Genomic DNA, 15,932 nt, shown 5'->3' with positions numbered 1-15,932 from the left:
GCTTATTTCAAATAGACCTTTTGTTTACGATATGGGAAAGGTCATGCATCTGGTATCTGCATTGGAGCATTGTTCAGAAAGCCAAAGCATCTCTTTTGTTTTCTCATTTAATTTCACACTGGTAACAATATTATTTCCCCCCCATATAGTGCAAAGAAACATTGGTCAATGGTAAGTTGATGCTAGCTGTGCAATTGACATTTTCTTGAATCAGATTGGCAATTTATGATTTGTGTCTGAAGAACTATTGTTTTTATGTTCTCTTTTGCAGAGAAACAACTTTGTGCTGGATTTAACAGGTGGGTTCAGTGCTGTCTTGCACAGTGCAGGTTGTAAGACATTGAGACACACAGGGTATCATTTGTAAACTAATAATGTATTTTTCATTACCGTTTCCTACAGCACACAACTGAAGCAACAAATGTCGATTGGGAATTCCAATGAATCCCTTTGCAATTTCAACATCTCTGAATATGCCTGTTCCTCAGTAAGCTTTTTCAATTCACCACTAAATGTTGTCAGTAGCAACAGATACATTTATCTCGTCCTCATCTTCTTTATTGATGTTACTCATGTTGATGTCACAGTTGTCTAATTTCGTTCACATCCCTGCATTATTTTCTTTAAGACAACCATTCTGTCAGCGGACAACTTGGTGACGATCCTGAAATGCCAATTGTCCAGCAAAAAGACTTACTCAACAGAAATGTGGAAGCTGTTCTTCCAAAACAATGCTGCAATTCTGGACCAGGCTCTTCTGGATTACTCCAGCATGGTATGTTGAATCCCAGAATTACAACAAAATGTTGGCAATATGTGTGGATTTTGTCAATACACATCTGTTTATACCTTTCCAGAACCCCAACACCAGCAGTCCAGCTATGCCAAATGTCCTTGATGCCATTGGAGATGTCAAACTCAACAACTTCATGAATGCACAGCTGAACAACGCCAGCTTCGTTGACAAGTTGTTCCAGAAGATGCTCCGTCCATTCTTGGCATCTCCATCTAGGAATTTCCTCTCCTGTCTCAGCTCAAAGAACTTCAGTTGTCAGACCTACCAAATTGTGTATGTAAAGCCATGATACCCAATGCCATTGTCAATACAACTGGTGATATGCCTACAATTGAATAAGAAGTCAAGATAACATAGGTAACATGGGCTCTGTTCTCTTTCAGCATTGAGACTCTAAGCAACCAATCAGCCTCCATGGACAGAGAGCAACAACGAGTGATCTTCACTCATTACATCTATCCATTCCTTTCAAGAAATGACTCATCAGGTAATAAATGGTTCTGGAAAGCGCAAAAACATACACACTTCTCTGGGCCAATCCATTGAACTCATCTGCTTAGGGGAACTTAAAGTCCATTTGTTTAACTCTGCTTTTGTTTCAGATCCCGGCTGTGTCTCAAACACCAGTGGAAGCATGGACTGGCTCCAGAGGAACTTTGGCATCTTTTCTGTTTTTGCAGAACTGCAGGAGTTACAAGTCCTTAATCCCGACTTCTCCAGCGTAAGTGGCCTAGGTGTTTGTCTGGATGGTTATCCCCTCAATAACATTACCGCGCCACTCACTGACATGTGCCACCTTTCTTTTGCTTTTTCTATTTGTAGAAGGAATCACTGTCGCTGCTTACCCCAACCCAAGTGGCACAATTGACATTGACCTCTGGGGCATTGAATGACACAGATGACATTAAACTTGTGTTTACGCGGCTGGAGGAAGGTGACGCTTTCAAAAATGTTGACGAGTTTCTGACGCAACTGACCGCAAAGGAAGAGGTAATGCACTTTTGAGATAAACAAACTGCATGATTTCATCTTGACAAATAGCAATCCCCATGTCTTCCTGTGTCTCCCTTTGTGGATAGTGAAAGACAACAAATGAGCAACGAGCAACATATCAATCTTCTACTTTCATGTATTACCGGCAAAGCTCGATGGAATGCCGTGATGAGTTGTGCAGTGTTGAGGAACTCTGGTCATGTGTTTCAACAGATTCCTGACATCCATCCAGCCGTGAGAGATGTGATGATGAATCAGACGTTCAACATCATCAGCCTTCAATTCCCAGAGTTCGAAACGCTGGACTGGATTGCATGGTTCGAAGTAAAGCTGATTCCCATCCTCCCCAGTTTGAATGAAGTCATGCTCACCATTGCTACCTCAAACGTCAACTGCACCAACTACCAAGTCATGTGAGTAGGGGCCAACTTCCTGCTAAAATTAGCCATGGATTCGATGACTAAAATCTATTGCAAATGTGGGGTGGAAGCGTCATGAGTGTATCTTTTCCCATTTACAGTGTAAATGGAATGGACAGAGCTTTCCCTGAAATGACTCAGGATAGAAGAGAAGGAATCGCAAGAGTCCTGCTGAAATACCTGAGGAAATCTGTGCACCTCATCAATGGACCAGGTAGGACTCACCAAGCAGGTTGTTGTGCTCATTGGCTTTCTGTTTGATTCTTCATCGCCTATGCTGAATGAAGTGTGCTTTTTTTGAAAGGAGTGAACAGTTGGCATGTTGCTTCCTTCTCTATTGAATATAACATCAATGTACTCCACTTTTCAATAACCAAAACGGCCATACATGTCTTTTAGCTTGCAGGCAGGACATCCACGATGACAATGACTGGCTTGCAATCAACCTGGGTTCATACTCCGAGTACACAACCTATTCGGATCTCAAAGACTTCAACATCTCAGGGGTAAAACAATTGTTTGCCAGTGTTCTTTGCATGACCAGAATTGACTAGTTTGACACTGCTCATGTGTGGAATTATGGCTATTTAGAGGGCTAATGCATTGTATTCTGTTGTCTTCTTCTCCCCAGGTGGCAGTTCTAGACTCCCTCTCACCAAACCAGAAAGCTGAATTGATACTGGACCCAAGCACTGGCGCTCTGGAGAATGAGACTCTTGTGAAGAACGTTTTCATCAGCTTGCTGGAATCTCCAAGGGAAGAGCAGCTCAATGAGTTCTTTGTGACTTTTGTTGAAGTCACCAAGCAGGTCAGTACATCACTCTCTGGCTGGAATGGACCTTGTACAGTGAGACCTGGCTCTCGACAAAGTCATCTGACAAAACAATCAGGATGAATGGATGTCCTCCTAAACCATGAACCATTTATTTTCCAGGAAAACATCACTATCATCACAAACACAGCCGTAAGAGACACAATGCTAGACCTGACCTTGATGGCTCTTGCTCCCAAATTCGACGTTTTTGAGCCAAAAGACTTCCAGCTGTGGTTCCAAGTCAATCTGGTTGTTCTGCTGGCCAGCTTCCATCCTGGCAGATTGGTTGATATCCCCCTAAACATCACCTGTGAATCCTACAATGCCATGTAAGAGACTACTTTACCCCAAACAAACGTACAAGGGACTGCCTCGTAAAGTACAGATTGACAAAAGACTGTACTAATGTCTCTTTCCTTTTTCTCTCAGATTTACGGGTCTCGACCAAAGTTTGGAATCTCTTCCGCCTCACCTCTCACAGGGTGTAAAGGCAAGCTTGGATGCACTGATGAAGACATTCCAACGTATGTTATAAACTGCTATTTTTCAACAACAGACACTGTATCTTCTGAACCCAGCATTTATAGAACATTTAAAAAATCTCCAAAAAGGCATTGTGTTATTTTGCTAACTCATATGCTCCGAAATCTTCCCGTTGATTGACTGACCTTATTTCAATTATCCCCCTCAAAGGTTGCTCAAGGCCTCCAGCTTTAATTGTGGTAAGTACTCTCTGAGTGGGAGCTTATTTTAAATAGACCTTTTGTTTACGATATGGGAAAGGTCATGCATCTGGTATCTGCATTGTGGCATTGTTCAGAAAGCCAAAGCATCTCTTTTGTTTTCTCATTTAATTTCACACTGGTAACAATATTATTTCCCCCCCCATATAGTGCAAAGAAACATTGGTCAATGGTAAGTTGATGCTAGCTGTGCAATTGACATTTTCTTGAATCAGATTGGCAATTTATGATTTGTGTCTGAATAACTATTGTTTTTATGTTCTCTTTTGCAGAGAAACAACTTTGTGCTGGATTTAACAGGTGGGTTCAGTGCTGTCTTGCACAGTGCAGGTTGTAAGACATTGAGACACACAGGGTATCATTTGTAAACTAATAATGTATTTTTCATTACCGTTTCCTACAGCACACAACTGAAGCAACAAATGTCGATTGGGAATTCCAATGAATCCCTTTGCAATTTCAACATCTCTGAATATGCCTGTTCCTCAGTAAGCTTTTTCAATTCACCACTAAATGTTGTCAGTAGCAACAGATACATTTCTCTCGTCCTCATCTTCTTTATTGATGTTACTCATGTTGATGTCACAGTTGTCTAATTTCGTTCACATCCCTGCATTATTTTCTTTAAGACAACCATTCTGTCAGCGGACAACTTGGTGACGATCCTGAAATGCCAATTGTCCAGCAAAAAGACTTACTCAACAGAAATGTGGAAGCTGTTCTTCCAAAACAATGCTGCAATTCTGGACCAGGCTCTTCTGGATTACTCCAGCATGGTATGTTGAATCCCAGAATTACAACAAAATGTTGGCAATGTGTGTGGATTTTGTCAATACACATCTGTTTATACCTTTCCAGAACCCCAACACCAGCAGTCCAGCTATGCCAAATGTCCTTGATGCCATTGGAGATGTCAAACTCAACAACTTCATGAATGCACAGCTGAACAACGCCAGCTTCGTTGACAAGTTGTTCCAGAAGATGCTCCGTCCATTCTTGGCATCTCCATCTAGGAATTTCCTCTCCTGTCTCAGCTCAAAGAACTTCAGTTGTCAGACCTACCAAATTGTGTATGTAAAGCCATGATACCCAATGCCATTGTCAATACAACTGGTGATATGCCTACAATTGAATAAGAAGTCAAGATAACATAGGTAACATGGGCTCTGTTCTCTTTCAGCATTGAGACTCTAAGCAACCAATCAGCCTCCATGGACAGAGAGCAACAACGAGTGATCTTCACTCATTACATCTATCCATTCCTTTCAAGAAATGACTCATCAGGTAATAAATGGTTCTGGAAAGCGCAAAAACATACACACTTCTCTGGGCCAATCCATTGAACTCATCTGCTTAGGGGAACTTAAAGTCCATTTGTTTAACTCTGCTTTTGTTTCAGATCCCGGCTGTGTCTCAAACACCAGTGGAAGCATGGACTGGCTCCAGAGGAACTTTGGCATCTTTTCTGTTTTTGCAGAACTGCAGGAGTTACAAGTCCTTAATCCCGACTTCTCCAGCGTAAGTGGCCTAGGTGTTTGTCTGGATGGTTATCCCCTCAATAACATTACCGCGCCACTCACTGACATGTGCCACCTTTCTTTTGCTTTTTCTATTTGTAGAAGGAATCACTGTCGCTGCTTACCCCAACCCAAGTGGCACAATTGACATTGACCTCTGGGGCATTGAATGACACAGATGACATTAAACTTGTGTTTACGCGGCTGGAGGAAGGTGACGCTTTCAAAAATGTTGACGAGTTTCTGACGCAACTGACCGCAAAGGAAGAGGTAATGCACTTTTGAGATAAACAAACTGCATGATTTCATCTTGACAAATAGCAATCCCCATGTCTTCCTGTGTCTCCCTTTGTGGATAGTGAAAGACAACAAATGAGCAACGAGCAACATATCAATCTTCTACTTTCATGTATTACCGGCAAAGCTCGATGGAATGCCGTGATGAGTTGTGCAGTGTTGAGGAACTCTGGTCATGTGTTTCAACAGATTCCTGACATCCATCCAGCCGTGAGAGATGTGATGATGAATCAGACGTTCAACATCATCAGCCTTCAATTCCCAGAGTTCGAAACGCTGGACTGGATTGCATGGTTCGAAGTAAAGCTGATTCCCATCCTCCCCAGTTTGAATGAAGTCATGCTCACCATTGCTACCTCAAACGTCAACTGCACCAACTACCAAGTCATGTGAGTAGGGGCCAACTTCCTGCTAAAATTAGCCATGGATTCGATGACTAAAATCTATTGCAAATGTGGGGTGGAAGCGTCATGAGTGTATCTTTTCCCATTTACAGTGTAAATGGAATGGACAGAGCTTTCCCTGAAATGACTCAGGATAGAAGAGAAGGAATCGCAAGAGTCCTGCTGAAATACCTGAGGAAATCTGTGCACCTCATCAATGGACCAGGTAGGACTCACCAAGCAGGTTGTTGTGCTCATTGGCTTTCTGTTTGATTCTTCATCGCCTATGCTGAATGAAGTGTGCTTTTTTTGAAAGGAGTGAACAGTTGGCATGTTGCTTCCTTCTCTATTGAATATAACATCAATGTACTCCACTTTTCAATAACCAAAACGGCCATACATGTCTTTTAGCTTGCAGGCAGGACATCCACGATGACAATGACTGGCTTGCAATCAACCTGGGTTCATACTCCGAGTACACAACCTATTCGGATCTCAAAGACTTCAACATCTCAGGGGTAAAACAATTGTTTGCCAGTGTTCTTTGCATGACCAGAATTGACTAGTTTGACACTGCTCATGTGTGGAATTATGGCTATTTAGAGGGCTAATGCATTGTATTCTGTTGTCTTCTTCTCCCCAGGTGGCAGTTCTAGACTCCCTCTCACCAAACCAGAAAGCTGAATTGATACTGGACCCAAGCACTGGCGCTCTGGAGAATGAGACTCTTGTGAAGAACGTTTTCATCAGCTTGCTGGAATCTCCAAGGGAAGAGCAGCTCAATGAGTTCTTTGTGACTTTTGTTGAAGTCACCAAGCAGGTCAGTACATCACTCTCTGGCTGGAATGGACCTTGTACAGTGAGACCTGGCTCTCGACAAAGTCATCTGACAAAACAATCAGGATGAATGGATGTCCTCCTAAACCATGAACCATTTATTTTCCAGGAAAACATCACTATCATCACAAACACAGCCGTAAGAGACACAATGCTAGACCTGACCTTGATGGCTCTTGCTCCCAAATTCGACGTTTTTGAGCCAAAAGACTTCCAGCTGTGGTTCCAAGTCAATCTGGTTGTTCTGCTGGCCAGCTTCCATCCTGGCAGATTGGTTGATATCCCCCTAAACATCACCTGTGAATCCTACAATGCCATGTAAGAGACTACTTTACCCCAAACAAACGTACAAGGGACTGCCTCGTAAAGTACAGATTGACAAAAGACTGTACTAATGTCTCTTTCCTTTTTCTCTCAGATTTACGGGTCTCGACCAAAGTTTGGAATCTCTTCCGCCTCACCTCTCACAGGGTGTAAAGGCAAGCTTGGATGCACTGATGAAGACATTCCAACGTATGTTATAAACTGCTATTTTTCAACAACAGACACTGTATCTTCTGAACCCAGCATTTATAGAACATTTAAAAAATCTCCAAAAAGGCATTGTGTTATTTTGCTAACTCATATGCTCCGAAATCTTCCCGTTGATTGACTGACCTTATTTCAATTATCCCCCTCAAAGGTTGCTCAAGGCCTCCAGCTTTAATTGTGGTAAGTACTCTCTGAGTGGGAGCTTATTTTAAATAGACCTTTTGTTTACGATATGGGAAAGGTCATGCATCTGGTATCTGCATTGTGGCATTGTTCAGAAAGCCAAAGCATCTCTTTTGTTTTCTCATTTAATTTCACACTGGTAACAATATTATTTCCCCCCCATATAGTGCAAAGAAACATTGGTCAATGGTAAGTTGATGCTAGCTGTGCAATTGACATTTTCTTGAATCAGATTGGCAATTTATGATTTGTGTCTGAAGAACTATTGTTTTTATGTTCTCTTTTGCAGAGAAACAACTTTGTGCTGGATTTAACAGGTGGGTTCAGTGCTGTCTTGCACAGTGCAGGTTGTAAGACATTGAGACACACAGGGTATCATTTGTAAACTAATAATGTATTTTTCATTACCGTTTCCTACAGCACACAACTGAAGCAACAAATGTCGATTGGGAATTCCAATGAATCCCTTTGCAATTTCAACATCTCTGAATATGCCTGTTCCTCAGTAAGCTTTTTCAATTCACCACTAAATGTTGTCAGTAGCAACAGATACATTTCTCTCGTCCTCATCTTCTTTATTGATGTTACTCATGTTGATGTCACAGTTGTCTAATTTCGTTCACATCCCTGCATTATTTTCTTTAAGACAACCCTTCTGTCAGCGGACAACTTGGTGACGATCCTGAAATGCCAATTGTCCAGCAAAAAGACTTACTCAACAGAAATGTGGAAGCTGTTCTTCCAAAACAATGCTGCAATTCTGGACCAGGCTCTTCTGGATTACTCCAGCATGGTATGTTGAATCCCAGAATTACAACAAAATGTTGGCAATATGTGTGGATTTTGTCAATACACATCTGTTTATACCTTTCCAGAACCCCAACACCAGCAGTCCAGCTATGCCAAATGTCCTTGATGCCATTGGAGATGTCAAACTCAACAACTTCATGAATGCACAGCTGAACAACGCCAGCTTCGTTGACAAGTTGTTCCAGAAGATGCTCCGTCCATTCTTGGCATCTCCATCTAGGAATTTCCTCTCCTGTCTCAGCTCAAAGAACTTCAGTTGTCAGACCTACCAAATTGTGTATGTAAAGCCATGATACCCAATGCCATTGTCAATACAACTGGTGATATGCCTACAATTGAATAAGAAGTCAAGATAACATAGGTAACATGGGCTCTGTTCTCTTTCAGCATTGAGACTCTAAGCAACCAATCAGCCTCCATGGACAGAGAGCAACAACGAGTGATCTTCACTCATTACATCTATCCATTCCTTTCAAGAAATGACTCATCAGGTAATAAATGGTTCTGGAAAGCGCAAAAACATACACACTTCTCTGGGCCAATCCATTGAACTCATCTGCTTAGGGGAACTTAAAGTCCATTTGTTTAACTCTGCTTTTGTTTCAGATCCCGGCTGTGTCTCAAACACCAGTGGAAGCATGGACTGGCTCCAGAGGAACTTTGGCATCTTTTCTGTTTTTGCAGAACTGCAGGAGTTACAAGTCCTTAATCCCGACTTCTCCAGCGTAAGTGGCCTAGGTGTTTGTCTGGATGGTTATCCCCTCAATAACATTACCGCGCCACTCACTGACATGTGCCACCTTTCTTTTGCTTTTTCTATTTGTAGAAGGAATCACTGTCGCTGCTTACCCCAACCCAAGTGGCACAATTGACATTGACCTCTGGGGCATTGAATGACACAGATGACATTAAACTTGTGTTTACGCGGCTGGAGGAAGGTGACGCTTTCAAAAATGTTGACGAGTTTCTGACGCAACTGACCGCAAAGGAAGAGGTAATGCACTTTTGAGATAAACAAACTGCATGATTTCATCTTGACAAATAGCAATCCCCATGTCTTCCTGTGTCTCCCTTTGTGGATAGTGAAAGACAACAAATGAGCAACGAGCAACATATCAATCTTCTACTTTCATGTATTACCGGCAAAGCTCGATGGAATGCCGTGATGAGTTGTGCAGTGTTGAGGAACTCTGGTCATGTGTTTCAACAGATTCCTGACATCCATCCAGCCGTGAGAGATGTGATGATGAATCAGACGTTCAACATCATCAGCCTTCAATTCCCAGAGTTCGAAACGCTGGACTGGATTGCATGGTTCGAAGTAAAGCTGATTCCCATCCTCCCCAGTTTGAATGAAGTCATGCTCACCATTGCTACCTCAAACGTCAACTGCACCAACTACCAAGTCATGTGAGTAGGGGCCAACTTCCTGCTAAAATTAGCCATGGATTCGATGACTAAAATCTATTGCAAATGTGGGGTGGAAGCGTCATGAGTGTATCTTTTCCCATTTACAGTGTAAATGGAATGGACAGAGCTTTCCCTGAAATGACTCAGGATAGAAGAGAAGGAATCGCAAGAGTCCTGCTGAAATACCTGAGGAAATCTGTGCACCTCATCAATGGACCAGGTAGGACTCACCAAGCAGGTTGTTGTGCTCATTGGCTTTCTGTTTGATTCTTCATCGCCTATGCTGAATGAAGTGTGCTTTTTTTGAAAGGAGTGAACAGTTGGCATGTTGCTTCCTTCTCTATTGAATATAACATCAATGTACTCCACTTTTCAATAACCAAAACGGCCATACATGTCTTTTAGCTTGCAGGCAGGACATCCACGATGACAATGACTGGCTTGCAATCAACCTGGGTTCATACTCCGAGTACACAACCTATTCGGATCTCAAAGACTTCAACATCTCAGGGGTAAAACAATTGTTTGCCAGTGTTCTTTGCATGACCAGAATTGACTAGTTTGACACTGCTCATGTGTGGAATTATGGCTATTTAGAGGGCTAATGCATTGTATTCTGTTGTCTTCTTCTCCCCAGGTGGCAGTTCTAGACTCCCTCTCACCAAACCAGAAAGCTGAATTGATACTGGACCCAAGCACTGGCGCTCTGGAGAATGAGACTCTTGTGAAGAACGTTTTCATCAGCTTGCTGGAATCTCCAAGGGAAGAGCAGCTCAATGAGTTCTTTGTGACTTTTGTTGAAGTCACCAAGCAGGTCAGTACATCACTCTCTGGCTGGAATGGACCTTGTACAGTGAGACCTGGCTCTCGACAAAGTCATCTGACAAAACAATCAGGATGAATGGATGTCCTCCTAAACCATGAACCATTTATTTTCCAGGAAAACATCACTATCATCACAAACACAGCCGTAAGAGACACAATGCTAGACCTGACCTTGATGGCTCTTGCTCCCAAATTCGACGTTTTTGAGCCAAAAGACTTCCAGCTGTGGTTCCAAGTCAATCTGGTTGTTCTGCTGGCCAGCTTCCATCCTGGCAGATTGGTTGATATCCCCCTAAACATCACCTGTGAATCCTACAATGCCATGTAAGAGACTACTTTACCCCAAACAAACGTACAAGGGACTGCCTCGTAAAGTACAGATTGACAAAAGACTGTACTAATGTCTCTTTCCTTTTTCTCTCAGATTTACGGGTCTCGACCAAAGTTTGGAATCTCTTCCGCCTCACCTCTCACAGGGTGTAAAGGCAAGCTTGGATGCACTGATGAAGACATTCCAACGTATGTTATAAACTGCTATTTTTCAACAACAGACACTGTATCTTCTGAACCCAGCATTTATAGAACATTTAAAAAATCTCCAAAAAGGCATTGTGTTATTTTGCTAACTCATATGCTCCGAAATCTTCCCGTTGATTGACTGACCTTATTTCAATTATCCCCCTCAAAGGTTGCTCAAGGCCTCCAGCTTTAATTGTGGTAAGTACTCTCTGAGTGGGAGCTTATTTTAAATAGACCTTTTGTTTACGATATGGGAAAGGTCATGCATCTGGTATCTGCATTGTGGCATTGTTCAGAAAGCCAAAGCATCTCTTTTGTTTTCTCATTTAATTTCACACTGGTAACAATATTATTTCCCCCCCCATATAGTGCAAAGAAACATTGGTCAATGGTAAGTTGATGCTAGCTGTGCAATTGACATTTTCTTGAATCAGATTGGCAATTTATGATTTGTGTCTGAATAACTATTGTTTTTATGTTCTCTTTTGCAGAGAAACAACTTTGTGCTGGATTTAACAGGTGGGTTCAGTGCTGTCTTGCACAGTGCAGGTTGTAAGACATTGAGACACACAGGGTATCATTTGTAAACTAATAATGTATTTTTCATTACCGTTTCCTACAGCACACAACTGAAGCAACAAATGTCGATTGGGAATTCCAATGAATCCCTTTGCAATTTCAACATCTCTGAATATGCCTGTTCCTCAGTAAGCTTTTTCAATTCACCACTAAATGTTGTCAGTAGCAACAGATACATTTCTCTCGTCCTCATCTTCTTTATTGATGTTACTCATGTTGATGTCACAGTTGTCTAATTTCGTTCACATCCCTGCATTATTTTCTTTAAGACAACCATTCTGTCAGCGGACAACTTGGTGACGATCCTGAAATGCCAATTGTCCAGCAAAAAGACTTACTCAACAGAAATGTGGAAGCTGTTCTTCCAAAACAATGCTGCAATTCTGGACCAGGCTCTTCTGGATTACTCCAGCATGGTATGTTGAATCCCAGAATTACAACAAAATGTTGGCAATGTGTGTGGATTTTGTCAATACACATCTGTTTATACCTTTCCAGAACCCCAACACCAGCAGTCCAGCTATGCCAAATGTCCTTGATGCCATTGGAGATGTCAAACTCAACAACTTCATGAATGCACAGCTGAACAACGCCAGCTTCGTTGACAAGTTGTTCCAGAAGATGCTCCGTCCATTCTTGGCATCTCCATCTAGGAATTTCCTCTCCTGTCTCAGCTCAAAGAACTTCAGTTGTCAGACCTACCAAATTGTGTATGTAAAGCCATGATACCCAATGCCATTGTCAATACAACTGGTGATATGCCTACAATTGAATAAGAAGTCAAGATAACATAGGTAACATGGGCTCTGTTCTCTTTCAGCATTGAGACTCTAAGCAACCAATCAGCCTCCATGGACAGAGAGCAACAACGAGTGATCTTCACTCATTACATCTATCCATTCCTTTCAAGAAATGACTCATCAGGTAATAAATGGTTCTGGAAAGCGCAAAAACATACACACTTCTCTGGACCAATCCATTGAACTCATCTGCTTAGGGGAACTTAAAGTCCATTTGTTTAACTCTGCTTTTGTTTCAGATCCCGGCTGTGTCTCAAACACCAGTGGAAGCATGGACTGGCTCCAGAGGAACTTTGGCATCTTTTCTGTTTTTGCAGAACTGCAGGAGTTACAAGTCCTTAATCCCGACTTCTCCAGCGTAAGTGGCCTAGGTGTTTGTCTGGATGGTTATCCCCTCAATAACATTACCGCGCCACTCACTGACATGTGCCACCTTTCTTTTGCTTTTTCTATTTGTAGAAGGAATCACTGTCGCTGCTTACCCCAACCCAAGTGGCACAATTGACATTGACCTCTGGGGCATTGAATGACACAGATGACATTAAACTTGTGTTTACGCGGCTGGAGGAAGGTGACGCTTTCAAAAATGTTGACGAGTTTCTGACGCAACTGACCGCAAAGGAAGAGGTAATGCACTTTTGAGATAAACAAACTGCATGATTTCATCTTGACAAATAGCAATCCCCATGTCTTCCTGTGTCTCCCTTTGTGGATAGTGAAAGACAACAAATGAGCAACGAGCAACATATCAATCTTCTACTTTCATGTATTACCGGCAAAGCTCGATGGAATGCCGTGATGAGTTGTGCAGTGTTGAGGAACTCTGGTCATGTGTTTCAACAGATTCCTGACATCCATCCAGCCGTGAGAGATGTGATGATGAATCAGACGTTCAACATCATCAGCCTTCAATTCCCAGAGTTCGAAACGCTGGACTGGATTGCATGGTTCGAAGTAAAGCTGATTCCCATCCTCCCCAGTTTGAATGAAGTCATGCTCACCATTGCTACCTCAAACGTCAACTGCACCAACTACCAAGTCATGTGAGTAGGGGCCAACTTCCTGCTAAAATTAGCCATGGATTCGATGACTAAAATCTATTGCAAATGTGGGGTGGAAGCGTCATGAGTGTATCTTTCCCATTTACAGTGTAAATGGAATGGACAGAGCTTTCCCTGAAATGACTCAGGATAGAAGAGAAGGAATCGCAAGAGTCCTGCTGAAATACCTGAGGAAATCTGTGCACCTCATCAATGGACCAGGTAGGACTCACCAAGCAGGTTGTTGTGCTCATTGGCTTTCTGTTTGATTCTTCATCGCCTATGCTGAATGAAGCGTGCTTTTTTTGAAAGGAGTGAACAGTTGGCATGTTGCTTCCTTCTCTATTGAATATAACATCAATGTACTCCACTTTTCAATAACCAAAACGGCCATACATGTCTTTTAGCTTGCAGGCAGGACATCCACGATGACAATGACTGGCTTGCAATCAACCTGGGTTCATACTCCGAGTACACAACCTATTCGGATCTCAAAGACTTCAACATCTCAGGGGTAAAACAATTGTTTGCCAGTGTTCTTTGCATGACCAGAATTGACTAGTTTGACACTGCTCATGTGTGGAATTATGGCTATTTAGAGGGCTAATGCATTGTATTCTGTTGTCTTCTTCTCCCCAGGTGGCAGTTCTAGACTCCCTCTCACCAAACCAGAAAGCTGAATTGATACTGGACCCAAGCACTGGCGCTCTGGAGAATGAGACTCTTGTGAAGAACGTTTTCATCAGCTTGCTGGAATCTCCAAGGGAAGAGCAGCTCAATGAGTTCTTTGTGACTTTTGTTGAAGTCACCAAGCAGGTCAGTACATCACTCTCTGGCTGGAATGGACCTTGTACAGTGAGACCTGGCTCTCGACAAAGTCATCTGACAAAACAATCAGGATGAATGGATGTCCTCCTAAACCATGAACCATTTATTTTCCAGGAAAACATCACTATCATCACAAACACAGCCGTAAGAGACACAATGCTAGACCTGACCTTGATGGCTCTTGCTCCCAAATTCGACGTTTTTGAGCCAAAAGACTTCCAGCTGTGGTTCCAAGTCAATCTGGTTGTTCTGCTGGCCAGCTTCCATCCTGGCAGATTGGTTGATATCCCCCTAAACATCACCTGTGAATCCTACAATGCCATGTAAGAGACTACTTTACCCCAAACAAACGTACAAGGGACTGCCTCGTAAAGTACAGATTGACAAAAGACTGTACTAATGTCTCTTTCCTTTTTCTCTCAGATTTACGGGTCTCGACCAAAGTTTGGAATCTCTTCCGCCTCACCTCTCACAGGGTGTAAAGGCAAGCTTGGATGCACTGATGAAGACATTCCAACGTATGTTATAAACTGCTATTTTTCAACAACAGACACTGTATCTTCTGAACCCAGCATTTATAGAACATTTAAAAAATCTCCAAAAAGGCATTGTGTTATTTTGCTAACTCATATGCTCCGAAATCTTCCCGTTGATTGACTGACCTTATTTCAATTATCCCCCTCAAAGGTTGCTCAAGGCCTCCAGCTTTAATTGTGGTAAGTACTCTCTGAGTGGGAGCTTATTTTAAATAGACCTTTTGTTTACGATATGGGAAAGGTCATGCATCTGGTATCTGCATTGTGGCATTGTTCAGAAAGCCAAAGCATCTCTTTTGTTTTCTCATTTAATTTCACACTGGTAACAATATTATTTCCCCCCCATATAGTGCAAAGAAACATTGGTCAATGGTAAGTTGATGCTAGCTGTGCAATTGACATTTTCTTGAATCAGATTGGCAATTTATGATTTGTGTCTGAAGAACTATTGTTTTTATGTTCTCTTTTGCAGAGAAACAACTTTGTGCTGGATTTAACAGGTGGGTTCAGTGCTGTCTTGCACAGTGCAGGTTGTAAGACATTGAGACACACAGGGTATCATTTGTAAACTAATAATGTATTTTTCATTACCGTTTCCTACAGCACACAACTGAAGCAACAAATGTCGATTGGGAATTCCAATGAATCCCTTTGCAATTTCAACATCTCTGAATATGCCTGTTCCTCAGTAAGCTTTTTCAATTCACCACTAAATGTTGTCAGTAGCAACAGATACATTTCTCTCGTCCTCATCTTCTTTATTGATGTTACTCATGTTGATGTCACAGTTGTCTAATTTCGTTCACATCCCTGCATTATTTTCTTTAAGACAACCATTCTGTCAGCGGACAACTTGGTGACGATCCTGAAATGCCAATTGTCCAGCAAAAAGACTTACTCAACAGAAATGTGGAAGCTGTTCTTCCAAAACAATGCTGCAATTCTGGACCAGGCTCTTCTGGATTACTCCAGCATGGTATGTTGAATCCCAGAATTACAACAAAATGTTGGCAATATGTGTGGATTTTGTCAATACACATCTGTTTATACCTTTCCAGAACCCCAACACCAG

The 15,932-nt window shown here is 42.1% G+C and overlaps 1 protein-coding gene across 1 annotated transcript; it reads left to right on the top strand.

The window, feature by feature from the left end:
* Window positions 1-706: 706 nt before the first annotated feature.
* On the top strand, window positions 707-14,707 carry LOC110498400 (uncharacterized). Its single transcript, XM_090209735.1, is given in 54 exon segments — window positions 707-775; window positions 858-1,069; window positions 1,180-1,283; window positions 1,399-1,517; window positions 1,619-1,786; window positions 2,003-2,202; window positions 2,310-2,422; window positions 2,608-2,714; window positions 2,840-3,016; window positions 3,143-3,351; window positions 3,452-3,546; window positions 3,716-3,744; window positions 3,916-3,937; window positions 4,038-4,065; window positions 4,169-4,253; window positions 4,395-4,541; window positions 4,624-4,835; window positions 4,946-5,049; window positions 5,165-5,283; window positions 5,385-5,552; window positions 5,769-5,968; window positions 6,076-6,188; window positions 6,374-6,480; window positions 6,606-6,782; window positions 6,909-7,117; window positions 7,218-7,312; window positions 7,482-7,510; window positions 7,681-7,702; window positions 7,803-7,830; window positions 7,934-8,018; window positions 8,160-8,306; window positions 8,389-8,600; window positions 8,711-8,814; window positions 8,930-9,048; window positions 9,150-9,317; window positions 9,534-9,733; window positions 9,841-9,953; window positions 10,139-10,245; window positions 10,371-10,547; window positions 10,674-10,882; window positions 10,983-11,077; window positions 11,247-11,275; window positions 11,447-11,468; window positions 11,569-11,596; window positions 11,700-11,784; window positions 11,926-12,072; window positions 12,155-12,366; window positions 12,477-12,580; window positions 12,696-12,814; window positions 12,916-13,083; window positions 13,300-13,499; window positions 13,606-13,718; window positions 13,904-14,010; window positions 14,136-14,707. Coding segments are annotated over 54 exon segments (7,053 nt in total). The 3' UTR covers window positions 14,652-14,707.
* The last annotated feature ends 1,225 nt before the right edge of the window (window positions 14,708-15,932 follow it).

This window comes from Oncorhynchus mykiss, chromosome 19 (assembly GCF_057628025.1).
Source record: "Oncorhynchus mykiss isolate SJ-2025 chromosome 19, ASM5762802v1, whole genome shotgun sequence".
Classification (NCBI taxonomy): domain Eukaryota; kingdom Metazoa; phylum Chordata; class Actinopteri; order Salmoniformes; family Salmonidae; genus Oncorhynchus; species Oncorhynchus mykiss.
The sequence above is the reverse complement of the archived record's forward strand: the minus strand, read 5'-3'. Positions and strand labels throughout refer to the sequence as shown.